Source organism: Mirounga leonina, unplaced genomic scaffold, assembly GCF_011800145.1.
Source record: "Mirounga leonina isolate KUSES-001 unplaced genomic scaffold, KU_Mleo_1.0 Mir_178, whole genome shotgun sequence".
NCBI lineage: Eukaryota > Metazoa > Chordata > Mammalia > Carnivora > Phocidae > Mirounga > Mirounga leonina.
Genome location: NW_023270464.1, coordinates 9,315,770 through 9,334,766, shown reverse-complemented (window position 1 = coordinate 9,334,766; position 18,997 = coordinate 9,315,770). Strand labels below are relative to the sequence as shown.

The 18,997-nt window shown below is 53.7% G+C and overlaps 1 protein-coding gene across 1 annotated transcript in view; it reads right to left on the bottom strand.

The window, feature by feature from the left end:
* Positions 1–1,082: 1,082 nt before the first annotated feature.
* Positions 1,083–18,997, bottom strand: part of PCSK6 (proprotein convertase subtilisin/kexin type 6) — a gene marked incomplete at its 5' end in the record, with an annotated part of 182,135 nt that continues 164,220 nt past the window's right edge. Inside the window, 5 exons of the mRNA XM_035024323.1 lie at positions 1,083–2,569; positions 3,524–3,636; positions 8,664–8,793; positions 13,684–13,787; positions 17,337–17,424. Coding sequence (XP_034880214.1) covers positions 2,472–2,569; positions 3,524–3,636; positions 8,664–8,793; positions 13,684–13,787; positions 17,337–17,424 — 533 coding nt within the window. The remainder of the gene's footprint in view (positions 2,570–3,523; positions 3,637–8,663; positions 8,794–13,683; positions 13,788–17,336; positions 17,425–18,997) is intronic.

Below are 18,997 nucleotides of genomic sequence, written 5' to 3'. Positions count from 1 at the left end.
GGCTAAAATGGTGCCTTGCACCAGAGGTACTTAGCAATTGCTGGTTTTGATTCCATGTCGGTCTCATGGGGGATGTTGAACCCTTACCAATATTCTGCCCTAGTCCTGGCACTGTCTCCCGGACACACTCACTCAATCCTTCGTTGCCTCACATTGACAACTCCTGGTATCGTGCTCATGGTGGGTAGATGTCAAGGTTGTGTGGCTGACCCCCACCTTCTGAGAGCTACACAGTGCTCCCCTCTTCTGGCTCTGAGGTTGCTGGAAAGTTCCCTGCAGCCACGTTCTACTATACAAACTCCCTGTGGCCACAGCTGGTGGGGCTGGATGAACACTGATACGAAGCAGGATAACTGGGGCCAAGAAGCAGATTCAGAAAGCTTACCTAGGGAGTTTGATCCGTACCAGTTTTGCCTGGGAGATGTCAGTGGTCTTGTCATTTGTCCTAACTGGAGAGGCCAGGAGGACAGACTACAGGCAATGAGGGTCCAGGTCACATTTAATGCTGGCCCCAGGGGTCCCAAGGCCCAGCTGCACCCTTCCTGAAATTCTGAGTCAACCCTGGAGTCCTAAAACAGGGCCCCTCACCCACTTTTGTTTTTCCCTAAGTCAGTTCTAATTGGTGCATTTCCTTTATTTGTAGCCATAAAGGCTGCAAATAAACGCCAAAAATGTGCTGGATTCCCAGCAAGTACAAGCTTTTGAGCTCAAAGAGAGGCCATGGTAAAAATCCCATGCAGCACAAAAACCCGTGGGTACAGGGATTTCGGTCACTGTGCAAAAGACAAGCTGTGACCTAACTAAGTCCCACTTGGCAGCTATAGGTGAAGAGGCACGTGGTCTGGGCTGCGGGGGGCGCCCCCTTGACAGGAGGCAGGCATCCCTATATCCAGCCCCACCACCCAACCGGGCTTCTGTGGCCCAAAGAAGGTCGGTTACCAAAGGACACCCTGAGCCTGGAACTCTGGGATTTCTTCCATGACTTCATTACACGAACATTCGCTAAAGCCCGAAGACCTTCCACTTAATGACATCAAAGAGATCCAAAACCATAAATAAAGCCATTTCACACATGGGTCAACCCCCACGTTTCATCGTTTCATCATTGTGCCTTGGAAAGAAATACGGGCTTCTTTGTCATGGGATGTTAACTCTTTTATTAACTTAGGGTTAACATTGTATTTGCTTTGTGAATTTCTCTTTTGAAGTTGTGGATTCAAAAAACAATAGCTGAGTTCCCCCAGCTCCTAGGGGACAAGGCAAATGCATTACAGTCAAAGAGGGGAGCAGGACAAAAATGGAGAACGAGCTCGAAAAAATTTAAGGCAAATGTCACTCCCATATTGAAGGGAACTGATCAAGCAGGTCTGCATTTCAATGAAAATATATGAAATATTTGTCAAAATAATTAACATTGGTAAAAATTAGAACATGTAGCTTATAAAATGCCTACACAGGTTTGGCAGAAATCAATCCAACCGTGTCGTTAGGCTCATAGAACACAGACACAGGAGCATCCACCTCAGGAACAAGTCTCCCAGCGAGCAGAGGCCAAGGGTATTTCAAAAGCAATTCCACGAAATGGGCAGCGATAGGATTGATGACTCTTGGGCTGGGTTTCCATTTGGGGAAGAGGAATTGCTTAAGTCACTGGGGCTCCTTGTGGCTGGCCCCCCAGATGCCTCCTGGGGACCCTCCTCAGAAGGCTCTGCGTCAGGTCGAGGTGTTCATTCGGACCAGGAGACTCCTGGAGACACGACAGAACGCGGTGACAAGGTGCGCTCGGCTCACCTCCAGGACAGTGCGGTGGCGAAAGGAAGGGTCTTCCCATCCAGATGTGGAATGGGACATTCTAAGACTTCGCTGCAGCTCCAGAAGTAGCCGACTGTGGAGAAACAGACGTCCTCCCCAGTGGTCATATATTTTACACCCCCAAGTCTATCTTATTTACAGTCTGACCAGACCGTCCCCAGAGTGCTCTGTGGCCGGCGGGGGAGGAGGTACGCGCTGGGCCGGGCGTCCCACACCGGGAGCCCGGGGCCCGGGCCCGGCAGGTGAGATTCACTGAGGCTGCACGAAAGCACGGGGCGAAGAGTGATGTGTGAAGCCAAGCATCTTGCCTTTCTGCTTTGGTCTTGAAGATTCAGTAAACTTATGGTCCCAGAAGCTGCTCCGAAGCTGGAGCTGTGGATTCCCGGCATTCCTGTTGTTCCCGTTGGGGGGTCTGCCAGAAGAACGGAGCCGGTAAGCAGAGTTTGAGAGGCGACCGCTGTCTGAGGGACACCGCCTCGAGGCCCACCACCCATCTGGGCCGAGTGCTCAGGGATGCCGCAGAAGGACCTTGCTCCTGGGGAGATAAAGCTGTCGGGTGCGGGGCACCCCTGCGACAGGCTCGGGCTGACAGTGTGGAGAAGAGGCGGGTGGACGGACGGACAGGAGGGGCCCGGCCCTCTGCGGTCGGCCGGGTGCCCCTACCCCGCCAGGAGGCACGTGCGGCAGCAGAACTGAATGAACAGCTTCCGTTCACAGAGCCGGTTGGACTTCACCATCTCACAGAACGTCTCGTCAGCTGGGGTCCCACCAGGAAAGAGAAAGGGGGGACATGTCAGACTTTGGGGCCTGTTAAGATTGTTCCAACCATCCCCTTTTCACTGGCCCCCATGATGGACCGGGCGGGGGCGCGGAACCGGGGGTCACAGAGGAAGTGGGGACAGCGCCAGAGTGGCCCTCACCACCTTCCCGTGACATGCAAAGTCTGGCAGAGGGAGCACCGAGCACGCAGGGGTTCATGCCGGGATAGACGGGGGCGGGGCTCGAGGCAGTATGGAGGGTGGAGGGGGGGCTGCACCAGTCGGGCCTCAGGGCTCCTGTGCACCTGTCTTTCTAGGTAACTGTGGTGGGGGGAAAACTAGTAGGAAGACTCTGGGGGTGGGGAGAGGCTAGGAGGGACAGGCATGGAGGCTGCTCCTGCGTCCTGGGAGCACCCCAAACCGGATGGGATAGGAGGGAGAGGAATGTCAAGGCTGATGGAAAGGGGAAGGGGAAGGGGAAGGGGAAGAGGGAGGGGGGCCAGCCCATCCCAGCTGGCTGCTGGCTTTTGAAGCTGCCTGGCCAGTGATGGGACCTGGGAGACCCTCCTGTGACCGCCCCACTTTCTCGGGCTGGATATATAACCTGAGCAGGTGTCATCCTAGCGAGGGTGCTTCCTAGCCTTGGAAAGCACACAATTCTGCAAACCAAAGAAATGACCAAACACCAAGGCAAGGAGGCCATGTGGAGATCGGCAGGGCACGCCGGGTTTGTGCTCAGCCGGGTCGGGGCCAGTGACGGCTCCATGGGACAGAAGGAGGGTGAGAGGCGTCCCTGATGGTCACCCAGAGGAGTGGCCTGCACACCCGTTCAGAGAGTCTGCTGTCCTGCATCTCCTTTTCCTTTCTCTTTGACCAAACGCCAGGGAGCTGAGCTCCTGCAAGGGCAGCCCCGAGGTTAACTGAGGTGCCCCCGCTGCCCCGCGGGCGCTCACCGTTGCTGCACGTGTGGTTGGTGATGCACGTGTTCCCCAGCAGCGTGAAGCCCGTCTTACACCTGCTGCAGTTCCTGCTGGAGCCTTCGCAGCTCAGGCAGCTCTCGTCACACCTGCGGGAGGACACAGGTTCATGCTGCTGCTGGTGGAAGGGACCAGGCACCCCTCCCGCAGCCCCCCTACCCTCCTGCGCAGCACCCGCCCTGCAACTGCGTGAAACCCCAGCCAAGCATCTGCACATCCTTGCACCTGACTGACCGCACTATTGCCCTGGGGGGGGGGGCGGGGCGTACAGTCGGTCACGGCCAGTCGGCAGGAGCCTGCTCGTGGGGGTGGGGTGGGGTTGATGGGCCCAGGTCCCGGTGGCCCAGACTCCCTGTGGCTCACCTGGACACCTTCTTGGACACTGGCACCCACCCCACAGCTGGCTCCTCAAGCAGCATCAGGACATGCACCCTGGGCAGCTGCCCACCTCGGACGGCCATAGGGTTGGCACTCAGGGACAGGCATATGGCAAACCCGTTCCCGGAGCGGGCCTGGGGGACCGCTGCGGCCCAGGAGGCTGAGCGTCCCTCACAGTGAAGCCGACCTCCCCGCAGGGCCGCCGGGCAGGAGGAGGCTCTTCCAGTTCCTGCCCCAGAGATGGAACCCGGGGCTCTTTCGAATGCAGAGCTCCGTGACCCCGGGGGAGGGCTGGCACACGGCGGCCCGCAAGCCACATCCAGCAGCTGCACTGCAACAGTCACCCGCTCATCTCTACATCAGCTGTGGCTGCTTCCGCCGTGGCAGAACCGAACGGCTGTGGCGGAGACCACAGGGCCTGCCGAGCCCAAACTCCTGGCCACCAGGCCCTCCACAGCAAGAGCCGACCGTCCCTGCCCCAGGGCCTGCAGCCGCACCTGCTGCCTTTTCTGAGTCCAGCTCCTAGTGACTGGGTCTCCCGGCGCGCCAGCCTGCCGCCCACCTTCTCCGCGGAGGCCCGCCGCCGGTGGAACCGCCCCGGAGGCGGAGCTCAGGCCGGTGGGCGGGGCACCCGGAGCTCGAGCCTGGCCCCCGCCCCTCGGCCCTGCGCGGCCCGGTCTTTGCTGAGGACACATGCCACCTGCCCAGTCGGCGACCAGATGCCATCAACGAGGCTCCTGTAGGCCTCTCCCCGAAGCAGCCTTGGCTTCTGATTGCACCTTTGATTCTGCCTGCGGGGAGCCCCTGGTGGGTCACGCCCTCGGCCCGGATGAGAGGTGGGCTTTGTTCTTCTGGTGCAGGATGGCCCCCACGCTGGAGTTCAGGCCCGCAGTCTGTATTCCTAAATGGGTGAATCCCGAAGGCAAACCTGCCCCTCTGATGTCCTCCTCCGAGAGCAAGAGCTTGGCCACCGCCCCCCACAGACAACCTGGAGGGGAGGGCGGGGCCTGCTCGGTGGGACCCTGTTTCTATGCACTTTGGGGAAGCCGCTAGGGTCTGGCCCCCGTCCTGCTGCGCCTTGGGGGTGGCCCAGCCACAGACCCGATGCCACAGCACAAGGGATGACTCCCCCTGGGGATTCCTGGCTTCTTTTACCACCACCCCTGTAGGACCAGAACCAGGGCCTCACCTCACTCTTCAATGGGGCATCAGTCCTCTCAAAGGCCTGGGGCCAGCACTCCCAGGCTGTGGCTGAGGCCTGCTTCAACGTAATGGTGAGTGGCGCAGGCTAAGGTAGAGGAATCCACCTGCTTGGATTTGGAGAAGTAAGCCTTCTTCCGCCAAGCTCAGGGGTCTCCCTGCCAGCCCCAAGGGAACGCAGGTGGGTCAGTCTTCTATGGCTGTGTAACAAACTACCACAAACCTGGCAGCTTAACACAACCCCATTCAGTATCTCCCAGCTCTGCAGGCAGAGAATCCTGGGCAGGCTCCGAGCAGCTCCCGGCTTGGGGGCTCACAAGGCCCAGGTCACGGAGTCGGCTAGCCTGGGTTTGGATGTGGAGGTCCCAGCTCAGGGGAAGAATCCAGCATCATGCTGTTCCCGGGGAGGGATGATGCCCCTCCAGGTAACCCCTCCTCCCCCACCCCCCCCCACCCCCCCCCACCCCCCCGCCATCACCACACCAACTGCCTTGAGGTCCCTGCTTCTCTGAAAGACCCTCTTGGCTCCCTTCTGCCCCGCAGGTAGTCCTCTTAGGCAGGGGGCTTTCAAACACCTCTGATTCTGTCACTTTCTATGGTACCGACTTCCCCCACAAAACACCATGGCAGCTTTGCCCTGGCAAACTTTGGAAGTGGGCCTGCCCACTGTAGCCCCTCTTCCCTTCTTCCCCGCTCCACTGTGGGGGCCAGGTCCTCTTCCTTCCTTTCGCCTTTAGGCTGTTCCAGGTGAGAGTCAGCTCGTCTTATCACACTTCAGTCTGAGCAGAGGACAAAGCCGAAGGCAGGCCTGAAGTCTGCCCCACTGATCACCCGCGAGGGGCAGAGGGAGCAGAGGACAGTGGGGAGGCCTGGGGGCATGAGAGGCTAACCACCCCTCAGGCACGTACCCCACCGAATTGCTGTCTTCAGAGAGGTCCTTGCTTGCTCCTCTGGGTCCTCTTACTAAGCCTTGGGGGTGTCCAGTGACTCTTGAGATCTTTATCATGGACTCTTTCCACTTTGGGCCTCATTTTGCGGGTCTTCTTGGCATCCTGGTTGCCAACCCAGCAGGCCTGATTCCTGGCCTGGCTTTTCTACGGAGCTGTCCCGGACCCACCAGCCAGGGCTAGCCACAGCACCATGCAGCATCCTGGGGCCTGGAGGAGGCCAAACCCTAAAAGCTGCACAACCAAGCAGCCCAAGTCTATTCTTCCTTCAGGAGGAATCCACATGGAAGGGGTCTTCGGAGCCAGGGGACTCTACAGATGGAAGCTTCCCAAAAGGCAGGCATTTCACCACCTCAGCGCCTTGTGTGGGGCTCCTCCTGGGTGTGTATCTCCCAGATATGCCCCAGAGAGCCCCAGCACTGGACTCCCCTCCAGGCCTGAACGCTCTCCCTCCTGTGGAAATAAGCCAGAAGCTGCTATCCCCTGATGTCAAGGAGGGGCTTGGGGGGCTGCCTACCTCCCGCCTCCTGGGCTGGGGAGGCCATAGTTTCTGGGTGCCCCACAGGGGGCCGGTGGCCACACTCATGGGGATGCCCAGCATCCTGTGGGATCCTGCGCATCTGATGAACGAAAATGATTATCACTGTTTAATTCCACATTCTCCCCAGGCTGCCGTACTTAGTGTAATTACCCTTGAACCAGCAGGCTCTTTAAAATGAAAGGCTTACTTCAGACACCCACGCCGAGGACCCTACACAGGACTCAGCAAAGCTGGATGAAGGTGGCAAGTTTCCTATTTCAAATCAGCTCAAAAGAGGAGGCTGACTCCTGCCCAGATACATAATCCCTCCGGACCTTCTTTGGTGAGTCAAAAAAGTACAAGGACTTGGTGGTCTCTCATTGGCTGACTGTAAGGTTTTTTTTTGTTTGCCTTTTTTTTTTCTTTTTCTTTTTCTTTTTTTAAGATTTTATTTACGGGGCACCTGGGTGGCTCAGTTGTTAAGCATCTGCCTTCGGCTCAGGTCATGATCCCAGGGTCCTGGGATCAAGGCCCACATCGGGCTCCCTGCTCAGTGGGGAGTCTGCTTCTCCCTCTGCCACTCCCCCTGCTTGTGTTCCCTCTCTCGCTGTGTCTCTCTCTGTCAAATAAATAAATAAAATCTTTATTTACTTATTTGACAGAGAGAGAGAGAGCACAAGCAAGGGGAGTGGCAGGCAGACGGAGAGGGAGAATCAGGCTTCCTGCTGAGCAGAGAGCCCAATGCGGGGCTTGATCCCAGGACCCCAGAACCATGACCCGAGCCAAAGGCAGATGCCTAACTGACTGAGCCACCCAGGCGCCCCACTTATTTTTAAGAGGATAAATTAGAACCCAGAGCAGTTCTCAAACACAGCCTGGGGAGGCAACCCCACTGTGTGTCCCCATCTGTGAGCCGGAAAGACAGGGCAAGGTCTCCCCAACCCTGCCGTAGTATGCGTCTCCAGGGTTCCCTAGATTTGAGTTTATTTCAGAGGGAAGGCCCCTCCTCCACCCCCATCATCATTATTATCCAGTCCGCCTTGCACCACCTCATTATTGCTCTCACCCTGAATAAGATGGGCTGCCCTGCCTGTCCTGGGATCTAAGTTATGAAGTCCAGAGGAAAGGCAGTAACTATTCAGCAAGACAAGAGGACACCCAAGCAAATGGCTTCTTCTTCCACGGCTCATGTCCAATGAGAAAGAGAAGGAAAACTACAGGGCTGGAAGCCACCAAACAAGAATGGTGCATAACGCAGACACACATGGAAAGGAGAGTGAGAGGGGTTACAGTCTATGTTCACTGACTGCATAGGGAATGGTTTTAGAATGAGGACATTGAACCTAAATTTTCTCTAATGTAAAATGAAAAACAACAACAACAACAACAAAACCAACACACGGTTTCCTTAATTACCCCCAGTGTGAATGCATCCTGGGCTGTGGCACAGGGGAGCTCCCGTGGAGTCTGCCACGGGGGTGTGAGTACCACCAGGCAGGCACCTTGTTATTCTACTTCCTGCCCCGACCCAGCTACAGAGCACCCGGCACTCAAAACTCATTAAATGAACAAAGGAATGAAAGCCACCAGCAAACTTGTGACCTTGGCAATCACCAGCTACAGGGGACCCCTCCGCTCTAAATGGGTTCCGGTACCCCACCATACCTACGGCACCCTCTACAGTGCTGTGATGTGGCACCCTCCCCCAGCCCCAGGGAAGAGGCCACCAGACTTGGCCCTCTGGCTGCTACTTCACTTGCACAGACAACCACCATTCCTGGCAATCCTTTTTTTTTTTTTTAAGATTTATTTATTTATTTTAAAGATGTATTTATTTATTTATTTGTCAGAGAGAGAGAAAGAGAGAGCATGAGCGGGGGAGGGGGAGAGGGAGAGAGAGCATCTCAAGCAGACTCTCTGCTGAGCGTGGAGCCCGACGTGGGGCTCGATCTCACGACCCTGAGCCGAAATCAAGAGTAGGACGCTTAACCGACTGAGCCCCCCAGGCGCCCCATCCATTCCCCAGCAATCTTGGTCTGAGCCAGGAAGACCGTCTGAAAGGATTGCGTACCTTCGGCACACTTTGTGGGGCAAGCCCGTCATCTCCTCTGGGTAGAAACCTTCGCCACAGGCTGACACACATTTCCAGTCTTGGAAGTGCAAGTTTGCCGCACAGTGAATACATTCTTCTCTGCTGGGCCCTGGGGGGTGTGGGACAGAAGCAGATGTCAGGGACCGCCTGCCTGTGACCGCGTTCCAGGCCTGCCACAGTGCCCTGGAGATCTGGAGTATGGTCCGGATGCCCCATGTCCACCACCGCAGCTGGGGTTCCCGGGTGCCCACCCTCTGTCTGCACCAGGCCATCTTCACCCACGTCCCCATTTCATAAGGAAGGATGTGGAGGCATGAGCCAGGCTCAGCATACTTCGCACTGCCTGTGCCATGTCTGATGGCCCTGAGTCCAAGTATTTCCTTGCCAACAGGCCTCGGTCCTACTGCTTTTTGCTGGAGGCAGCCCCGTGTGGCTCGGAGGACTTGAAATGTGGGCTGCACCAGACTGAGACGTGCGGGAAATGCAGAATCCATAACACACTGGATTCCAAACACTTAGCGTAAAAACAGAACGAAAAAGGTAAGGCTTTTTTTGTTTGCTTGTTTTTTTTTTTCTTTTTCTTTTTCTATATTCATAGAAATTCTATATTGAAATGATATTCATTCTATATTGAAATGATAATATTTTAGGTACACTGGGTTAAATAAGCTATGTTATTATCCTTATTTCTGCCTGTTCCTCTAGGCAATTTAACATCGTATCAACGGCTCACGTTTGCAGCTCATATATTTCTTTGGGACAGATCACCTTGTAGGATGTGGGAAAAGCAAAGGTAGAGATTTGGGGGGGGATGGTGTGGACAGGAAGTCCGTGTGGACAACCAGGCCATTTTTGACAACAGAGAACAAACAACTAAGGGCTTATGGAGTGGGGAATGGCAACCCCAAGAGACAAAGCTCAGAAGGAAGGACCAAGAGGGAGAACCTGCAGTTCAACCAAGTGGACTCATCAGCCTGCGGCAGATGTTGGTCTAGAATGAAGAAACTGCTATCCATGTGTCCATTTGTTCATTCACTCACTTAACAAGCAGTACGCACAGGAGTCTACTCTGCCAAATGTCACTGAGAAGCACCTGATGGGGTGTCAGAGACAGCAAGGTGGCCACTGGCTGATAGCTTAGGGGGTTGAACATGGGGAAGAAGTCATCTTAGATGCGTATGGTGACCACAGACCCTTGTTAAACTTCTTCCTTTAATTCCACTGCGGTCTTTGGTTGAGGCCTGGCAGCTAAGGCAGTGATCTTGGGCTCTTTTCCTGGAGTAGCTTCTGGACTTAGAAGGGGCCTCTTGGCTATGTCAAGGGAAAACCCCCTTACAGACAGGGGTCTGCAGGGTGGTCCCACCAGCCCCAAGGCTCAGTGCTCTGGCAGCTGGTTTCATCTCTCAGAACCACAACTTTAGGCCTGAAAGGGAATTCTGAGCTCATCCAGCATTGTGAGTGGGATGCAGAAGCAGGAACCCTTAGGGGTCAAGGGCCTCCATAATGAACAACTGCCTACCCACCCATAGTGCCCATGTGGGATGTCCCCCTTCGTTCACCGCAATGCCCCACAAACGCGTAGGGTTTCTGTCCAGTTATGTTATGTCATTGTAGATGGAAGACTGCTCCTGTGCTTTGGCCACCCCCCACCCCCATCATTTATCTCCAGGGAGCATTCGGCATTGGCCCCTTGGCCCTTGGAAGCCCAGGGCCTCAGGAGCTACGGGGTCTCTGTGGCTGTCCCTGCTGGGGGCCTCCCCTGCTGAACCCTGTTACCCACATTCTCCTGCCTCGGTCACTAGGGTCCTTAATGCCTAAAGAGCTTCTGTGGTGGGAAAGAACCCCCGTTTGTGTTTGTATGGTTGACCCTTGACCAACACGGGTTGGGGCCCCAACCCCTTGTGATGTCAAAAATCTGCATATGACTTTGAATTCCCCCAAAACTTAACTACTAAGAGCCTACTGTTGGCTAGAAGCCTTTCTGATAACATAAACAGTCAATTACCACATATTGTGTGTTATACGTATTATATACTGCATTCTTAGAATAGAGTCAGCCAGAGAAAAGAAAATGGTTAAGAAAATCATAAGGAAAAGAAAATACATTTACTCTACTGTATTTACTGAAAAAAATCAATGTCTAAGTGGACCCGCGCAGTCAAACCCACGTCGTTCAAGGGTCAATTGTATTTATTTTTAAAAGTTCAATTTACTAAACTTGAAAGTGGACGAAGCACATTCAGCTGGGGAAGAGGAGAAAATTCTGGAAACGGATGGTGGTGAGGTACAATGTGAATGACTTAATGCCACTGAAATGTACACTTAAAAACAGTTAAGATGGCAAAATGATGATAGGGATATTTTGCCGCAACAAAAAAAGCTGATTAAACACAAATTTTCAGGACCAACTATTTTCACAATTACCACAATCTATGAACTTGAGAACCCAAAGTCTCTTAAGGATTCTATTAAGTCACAAGTCTTTACAGGCTTCAGATACTTGCAAAGCATCCACAGATCCTAACACTAAGAGCAAAATGGGGTTTGCTTACTCGGGACCCAATACATCATTTGTGAGGCCTACTACAAAGTGAACACGTGAGGTCCTTGTTCCAAATGCAGGAAAAATGTGCTATTAAGGGTACTAACATATAATGTGCTTTCCTTGCTTCTGCAATCTCTCTCTCCAGCTGTCTTGGAGCTTTTATCTGCTATTTCATGCCCTTCTCCCTTGGGCAGAGACCTGAGGAAGGGATGCCCATGGGCGAGGGCTGACCCTCACACAGACCTGGGTCACCACCACTCAACTCGTCATGCATATACTTTACCAGCTGCACAGTCCTGACCAGTGTGCCATGCCCCAGCTGGGGACAAGTTGAGCCAGGCACCTCCCCGTCCCACGGGTCCTCTACAGCAACCCACAGCTGTCAAGCAACCCCAAGGGGTCACATCCTCTATACCAGGACTTTGGGTATCTGGACCAGGATAGGCAAGAGGCTTGTCCAAATGCCCTGGGGCACTGCCAGCCCTGGGTGGAGACAGATGCCACCATGTCCCACCCTGCACTTGTCCCCGACCACCACCCTGCCCATGACCATACCCCTGTATCGGTGATGGGCAGCAGTGATCACTGAGTTGGGGCAGGGAAGGGAAGGCTAGGTGGGTGGGCCTGGGGCTTCCAGGGGCTGGGGAGCTGACAGCTAAGAACAGCAGCTTCTGACGCAGACTCACATCTGACATGGAGCAAAAAACCTCCAGGCAACTCAGAGCAGAGAAGTCGGTCCTCTCCCGAGGAAGCTGCCAGGGAGTGGATGCGTGCATGTCAGGAGCTCAGAAGGAAGCCAGGCAGGCGGGCACATGGAGGAAGGGAGACACCCCCCATCCCCCCCAGACAGCCCAGCCCCGCACGCCCTTGAATTAAATGCCTGAAGTGACAGAAAAGTCACTGGGTTGAGATAAGAGAAACTAGGAGCATCTCTATAAAGCTGTTTGCCAACAGGCAGCCTGGGGCCGCGGAGAAAGAAAAGTAAATTGAATTATTGAAACCAAAAGCGGTGTAAAGGCACATTTCTGAATTTCATGGATACGGTGACTCTGAAATTTAAATAAGTGACATCGGCGATGCTCCTTAATCAACCTGGGCTAAACAAGGGGACAAAGAAAACAAAGAATAAGAATGAGAGCAAAAAAATAAGGGGGCAAATGGCTAGGAAAAACAGCTCAACTGCCAGGGGTGGAGAACGCTTCCAAATGCTGAGCTCCCGCTACTATGGGGTTGTCCCAGGAAGGGTGTCCCAGGAATGCACATCCCCTGCAGGCTTCTGGGGTGCCGGCCCTGGCCACAGCCTCGCTTCCTGTCCACACCTGGAAAGCACAGCTGATGCCCACATGGGGCTCACGTGAGGGTCAGGAGGAGAAGACTTAACCTGTAGTGTATCCGAGCCCACAAAACTCATGATGCACTTCAACATCTAGCGCAAATAACTCTGCAACAGGAAACCCCATAAAACGAGCACATTCTCTGCTCTTCTGCATAAAAACAGTGCCTGGGAGACATCTGTGCTATCATCTTTGTGGGGAATTACAATACACATAAAACCGTTTATAGAAGCCTTTTCCTCTTTGAATAAAGTGTTCAAAATAAGGGAAGCTAGGTACAAAGAAGGAAGGCTATGTTTTTTAGAGAGCCTCCTTGGCTTCACCACCGGAATCTGCCCCCACCTCTCGGAAGCTTTATATTCTTGCCTTTCTGCGGGGAGGGCTGAGCTCCAGGCGAAAGCAGCTCCTGAGCGGTTCGCTTCCCTCCGCGGCCCCCAGAGCATCCGCCGCCTGGCTGGGCTTCTCATGCCGGGGAAACCCAGGCTGGCTCATTCAAAGTGAGGTCTTATGGGTTTTCTTTATTTTGAATTTTTAAAATTGTGAGGAAAGGAACAGAACATCAAATTTACCGTAGCAACCATTTTTAAGGGTACGGTTCAGTGGCATGAAATACATCTGCACTGGCATGAAGCTGTCCATCACCACCATCCATCTCCGGAACTTTTTCATCTCCCCGCCCAACTGAAACTCTGTCCCCATTAAACACTAATTTCCGGGGCGCCTGGGTGGCTCAGTTGGTTAAGCGACTGCCTTCGGCTCAGGACATGATCCTGGAGTCCCTGGATGGAGTCCCACATCAGGCTCCCTGCTCGGCGGGGAGTCTGCTTCTCCCTCTGATCCTCCCCCTCTCATGTGCTCTCTCTCTCTCTCATTCTCTCTCTCTCAAATAAATAAATAAAATCTTTCAAAAAATTAAAAAAATAAACACTAATTTCCCCCTTCCCCCTTCCCCCACTCTGGTGGCCTGGAAGGGCCCCTGTGATTGAATGTTGCAATACCCAGCGAAGCCCAGGGAGTCTTGGGGTCTTCCTGGCTTTGAGACAGTTCGCCCAGAGTCAGTGACCCAGGTTCCAACCATCGGGCATAATGAGAGCAAGGCCCCTGCACGTGATGAACTCACCCACACAGGTTTGGCAGGTGTGATGGCATTCCCCACATTTGATTAGCTCAGAATCAAAGTAGGTGCCTGGTTCACAGTCTGGAATGCAGTTGCCCCGTGCAAGGCTGTTGAAAAGAAAAAAAAAGAAAGCTTGTTTTCATATCCCTTCCAAAATTCTAATGAAATTACGATCTGCTCTCAATCGCCTTTCATGAGAGGGAAGGGAAGTTGCTAAAGCACGGCTCTTTGTGTCGCTTGAGGTTCCAAGCTAACGAAAGCAGGGAAAGAGGGGTCCTAAGCCAGCTCGAGGCCCAGTAGGAAGGGATGCCCCGGACCCAGAAGCCCCAGGCTCCATCCCCAAATCCCCGGGGCCGAATCCTCGGGCTCTCTCTTGGCTCAGGCTCTCTCTTGGTCTGTGCTGGCTTCTCTTTACCGACATGAACCAAACTGGAAGCCAAACCCCGAGAGGAGAAAGTGAGCTTGTGTGGGTCACCCCTGGAGGCAGGCTGGCTCAGTCCCAGCCCTCCACGAAGTGTGAGCACTGATGACGTGTGAATGGGGGTGGCGGTGGCCAGACAGGTCCGAAAAGCCCGATCCATGCCTGACTCTACCCTGCTTGAAACCTTCGGTACCTCACGACGAACTGGAAATCACGTCCGCTCCTGGGACCTGACGGGTCCCGCCTGATACCATTCCTTCCTTCCTGTCTCACCCCGTGGGTGCCTACTTCACCTTGCTCACGATGCAGCAGAACTTACGAGTGTGTGGATTCTGGAATCCTCTCTGGAGCTGGACCGCCCATTCCGGGATCCTGCCTTGGCCACTTCCTAGCTGTGTCGCCCCGACCCCGGGTAAGCCAGCATGGGCTGTCCCCTCACCTGTCTCCTCTCCCGTGCACTGGGACAAGCATGGCTCCCGCATCGGAACGCTTGTTTTGAGGACTAAATGAGCAAAGACTCGTGAAACCCTGCAATGGTCATCTGGCACACGGTAGTGTGTCTGCCACGAGGATTTCTTCAGTTCGCAAGATTACACTGCGTTTGATGCACATGTCCTAAGCTGTCTGCCACCAGGCACGGGGGACAAGTGCTCTGGCGTGTTTGCAAGATCCAGAGAATCCTGCGTTTCGTGGGGAGGTGTCAGGGGGTCTGGAAGCCTCTCCGCATCCATGGCGGGTGCCGGCTCGGGGCTCCGGGGCCACCGAGACTGGCGGTTAAATCCAGTCTTTAGTAACTGATGTTTCCCCTCGAACCCTCTGCAGCATTTATCCCCTAAAGAGATGGATGGCTGCGAGTCAGCAGCTCGGCCGCTCGCACCGCTTTAACGTGACAGCGATGGTTTGAAGCTACAGCTTAAAAGGATATTGGGCAATAAAAGGAAGCTTTCTGTGGATTATGGCTGACGATGTTTTCCGAGTTTGCGTGCCTCTCTGCATGCTTGTGGTGCCTGGAACCGCTGCTTCCATCTGGGTGGCTCCTCCTTGGTGGGCATTTTCTGTACGTGACCCTATTCCTGCCCTGAGCAGCTGATCTCCTCTCTCCCACGGGACTCACAGGACCCAGAAACCAGCTCCCTGGGACTCCCCCAGTGCTCCCAAGGCAGGAAACAAGTTCCAGTGAGTTGGACCCACAGAGCCTTTCCCCTGCCTCCTCCCAACCGCTGACACCTGCCTGGGGTTTGGGAGCCCAGGTGGGAGGTGCCTGTTCGGGGCCCCCAGCTGTGGCCCCCAGCTCAATGCCACCTTTCCCCTTTGGGGACCTCCTTCCTTGACCACTTCATCCTTCCACTGTTAATCCTGCCTTGTCCAGCCAACAGGTTTACAGGACCACGGGCGTGATGTGTGACTCTGGGAGTCCTGCTTCCCTTGCCTCTCCCCAGACTCCCGGGAGCTTGGGCCGGGGACCCGCTTCTCTCCTCTCCCTGATCTGGAAGAGTAAGGGCAGGCTAAGGGGGACCTCACGAAGGCAGCGTCGTCGCACTTCCTGGGCAAACAGTTTCTCTCCCCAGTGAGTAAAATGGGAGTAATATTATCAATATCCTAGGGGCGCCTGGGTGGCTCAGTTGGCTAAGCGTCTGCCTTCGGCTCAGGTCCTGATCTCAGGGTCTTGGGATCGAGTCCCACGTCACGCCTGCTTCTCCCTCTGCCCCTCCCCCTACTCACACACACACACACTCTCTCTCTCAAATAAATAAAATCTTTAAAAAAAAATATCTATGTCCTAGGTTGCTGTGAAGATTTATTGTTTTTTTAAAGATTTTATTTATTTATTTGACAGAGAGAGACACAGCGAGAGAGGGAACACAAGCAGGGGGAGTGGAGAGGGAGAAGCAGGCTTCCTGCCGAGCAGGGAGCCCGATGTGGGGCTCCATCCCAGTGCGGGGCTTGATCCCAGGACCCTGGGATCATGACCTGAGCCGAAGGCAAATGCTTAATGACTGAGCCACCCAGGCGCCCTGCTGTGAAGATTTAAATGAGGCACTATTTACAAGCATCTGGAAGAAGGGCTTGTAAAATTGTTCTCATCAGTACCTACTCCAAAAACATTCAACTCTACTGGTGAATTTCAGTCCTGGCAGCATCCTCATCATCTGGGAGCCTGTTAGAAATGTAGAGCAGTGGGCTCTGCTCCAAGCCGGCTAGACCAGAATCTGCATTTGAACAGGAGCCCTGGTAATTCCGTGCACACACTGCAGGGGGGAGGCATCTCTCTCAAGGACCCTTCCCTTTCTTCCTTAACATGCGGACCCTGGTTCTAGTCCATGGACTATGGGAGTGTTCATAGCATGGTTTTGAATAGAATGTTTTCTAAGCTCTAGACAGTAACTTGGAGGAACACGTAATGTTTATTGGGTTGCATTCAATGCAATTTGGTTGTGTTCAATGGGCTAAACAAACATTTCAAAATATTCCAATAAAAATCATTAACCCAGTAAAATGTTTTTAAAGCAGACGTGTCCTGAGCTTGTGGGGAGAGGGAAATCCAGGTATCTAAAAAGCAACCCCAGGAAGCAAGCTTCCAGAGCAGGGAAGGAGATTCCGGAGCTGGGAAAAAAGAGAAGGCAGAGACTAGAGAGGGAGGGTGGGCTTCGCAATGCCTCCTGCAATGGGAGGGGCACGGGAGTGGATGCCCTTCCTGGTGCCTGAAAGCGGGAGCTCTGTTAGAATCCTCACCTTCCCAGCAGCCACTCTGCTTTACATGGTAGGGCTGATTACTGTTTTCACTAGTTCCCCAAGTACTGCATAAAAGGGAGAGATTTTACCTTTCCCCTAACTTTCTATTTTATTTTAAAGATTTTTACTTATTTATTTGGAGAGAGAAAGAGAGGGAACACAAGCAGGCAGAGGGTCAGAGGAATAGGGAGAAGCAGACTCCCCACTGAGCAGGGAGCCCGATGCGGGGCTCGATCCCAGGACCCTGGGGTCATGACCTGAGCTGAAGGCAGACGCTTAACCGACTGAGCCACCCAGGGGCCCCCTAACTTTCTGTTTTAAACATCAATCTCCAAGTGGAACTGTGGTTTCTAGACTCAGAATCTTTACCCTGAAGGGCTTTGGGCCTCTGCTTTTACCTTTTAGGAAAAAGTTGCCAAAACTTGGTAAACCAATGACAGAAACAAACAACAAAAAAGCACAAACGCTCTGCCGTTCTTCAGGTCTGAAGGGAGGGTTTTACCTGAATCCTTCTTTACAAACAGTACATTTTTCTGGTTCATCAACGCACTTTTTACAGCTTGGGTGGCATTTAAGGCAATTTTTCTGACCTGGAGAAAAAGAAGATGAGGAGAAGAGGAAGGAGAAGAGGAGATGTGACTCAATCCTGGGCAAAGAAGACTCTGGCATTTCAAAGCGGGGTTGATAGAACAGCTCGTCACTGGTGTCAGCCTCCAGGAGGGATGATAGAGTGATCAAATAGCCAGAGGCCACGTCCAGACCGCAGGCCCACGTGTGGGATCACAGGTCTCTCTCCTCTCCTTTCGGGAGTAAATGAAAGCCCTTACACAACCTTGAGGCTTTGGAGGGGGGACCCTTTCCAGAGGAGACACGCTCTGCTTCTGTTTGTTTCAACCAGGACTGAAACCAATTCCTGGCTGACTGAGCAGAGATTAATCAGGTGTAAGTCTTTATATATATATAAAAAAAAAAGTGACAGGGTTGGAGCCTACAAAGGCCTCAGAGCTGCCCACTGGTGCCTTCATAGGGGACCTTATTGAAGACTTGGTAGTTACAAAGACTGAGACATAAATCTAGGACGCCCATCACACCTCCTGGGGAAATGCTGGGTCACAACCCCGCGAGCGTTTGCCTGTTCTTATCTGGTCTTTCCTTCTGGCACCTCATCATCGCCACCTTGCGTCTGGGCCTGGAAGCTCAGGGCTATTTGCTACACCTCCGTGCCTCCTCCTCTGGGCCCCATAGGTGGCCTTACACACAGGCAGCAGCTGTTCAGGGAGGATGCTGGATCAGTGAGGGTGGCTGATTCTTGCTCTGGAAGCAGGGTGGAGATGAAGGAAACTCCACCAGGAAAACAGGCCTGGCTGGTAGCCCAGGGCAGGTGTTTGCAAAGGCAGTGAAATGCATCTTGCAAGATAATGGGTTTTTCCTCTAAAGAGATTCTAGTTCTTCGGTGGCTTTATGTGTCTTTAAAGATTTCCTGGCTCCTTCTCCACAGGAAGAACTGTAATGCCATCACAGGCTGGATCAATGATCCCTCCTGCATAGCAAGGGCCTCTGTGGGAAGGCTTTGACCTACACAAATCGCCAACGTCAAAACGGTAGCTTCTTTGAACTTGAGAACTATCCTCCATCTGTTTAACCCAGACCCTGTCTTTTGCCTCTTCTGGGGCGAGGTGCGTTGGTGAAACCCTGGCTTGGGGTCCTGAGTCCCAGAGCCACCCCCCCATCCACCCACCTTCCTGGGCCTGGTGGAACGGCCGGACCCCTGGTTTTGCGGCTCTGAGTTCAAGTCCCACCTGTGCCGTTACTAGCTATGGGCTTTGTGCCGCCTCTCAGCTTCGTTTTCTCATCTGCAAGGCCAGGAAAGCATCACCCACATCTTAGGGGTATGGTCACTACCTGTAAAATGTGCCACAAAGACTAGCCCATCTTTTCTGAGCCCAATTAACACTGGCCCAGAGGCTCCTCTTTGTCTTTAAAGGACTGAAAACCTTCTGCCCATACTTGAATCCCGGTTTCAGCTCCGCAGTGCTTGCTAGGAAGGGCTTTCTCCCAATGTTGACTACCAGGTCCATAAGCTGGTGCCAGATTCCCTGGGGAAATTCTCCCAGGAGAAGGGACCCCAGCCCAGAGAGGGGGGCTGACTCATCATTCCTGGGC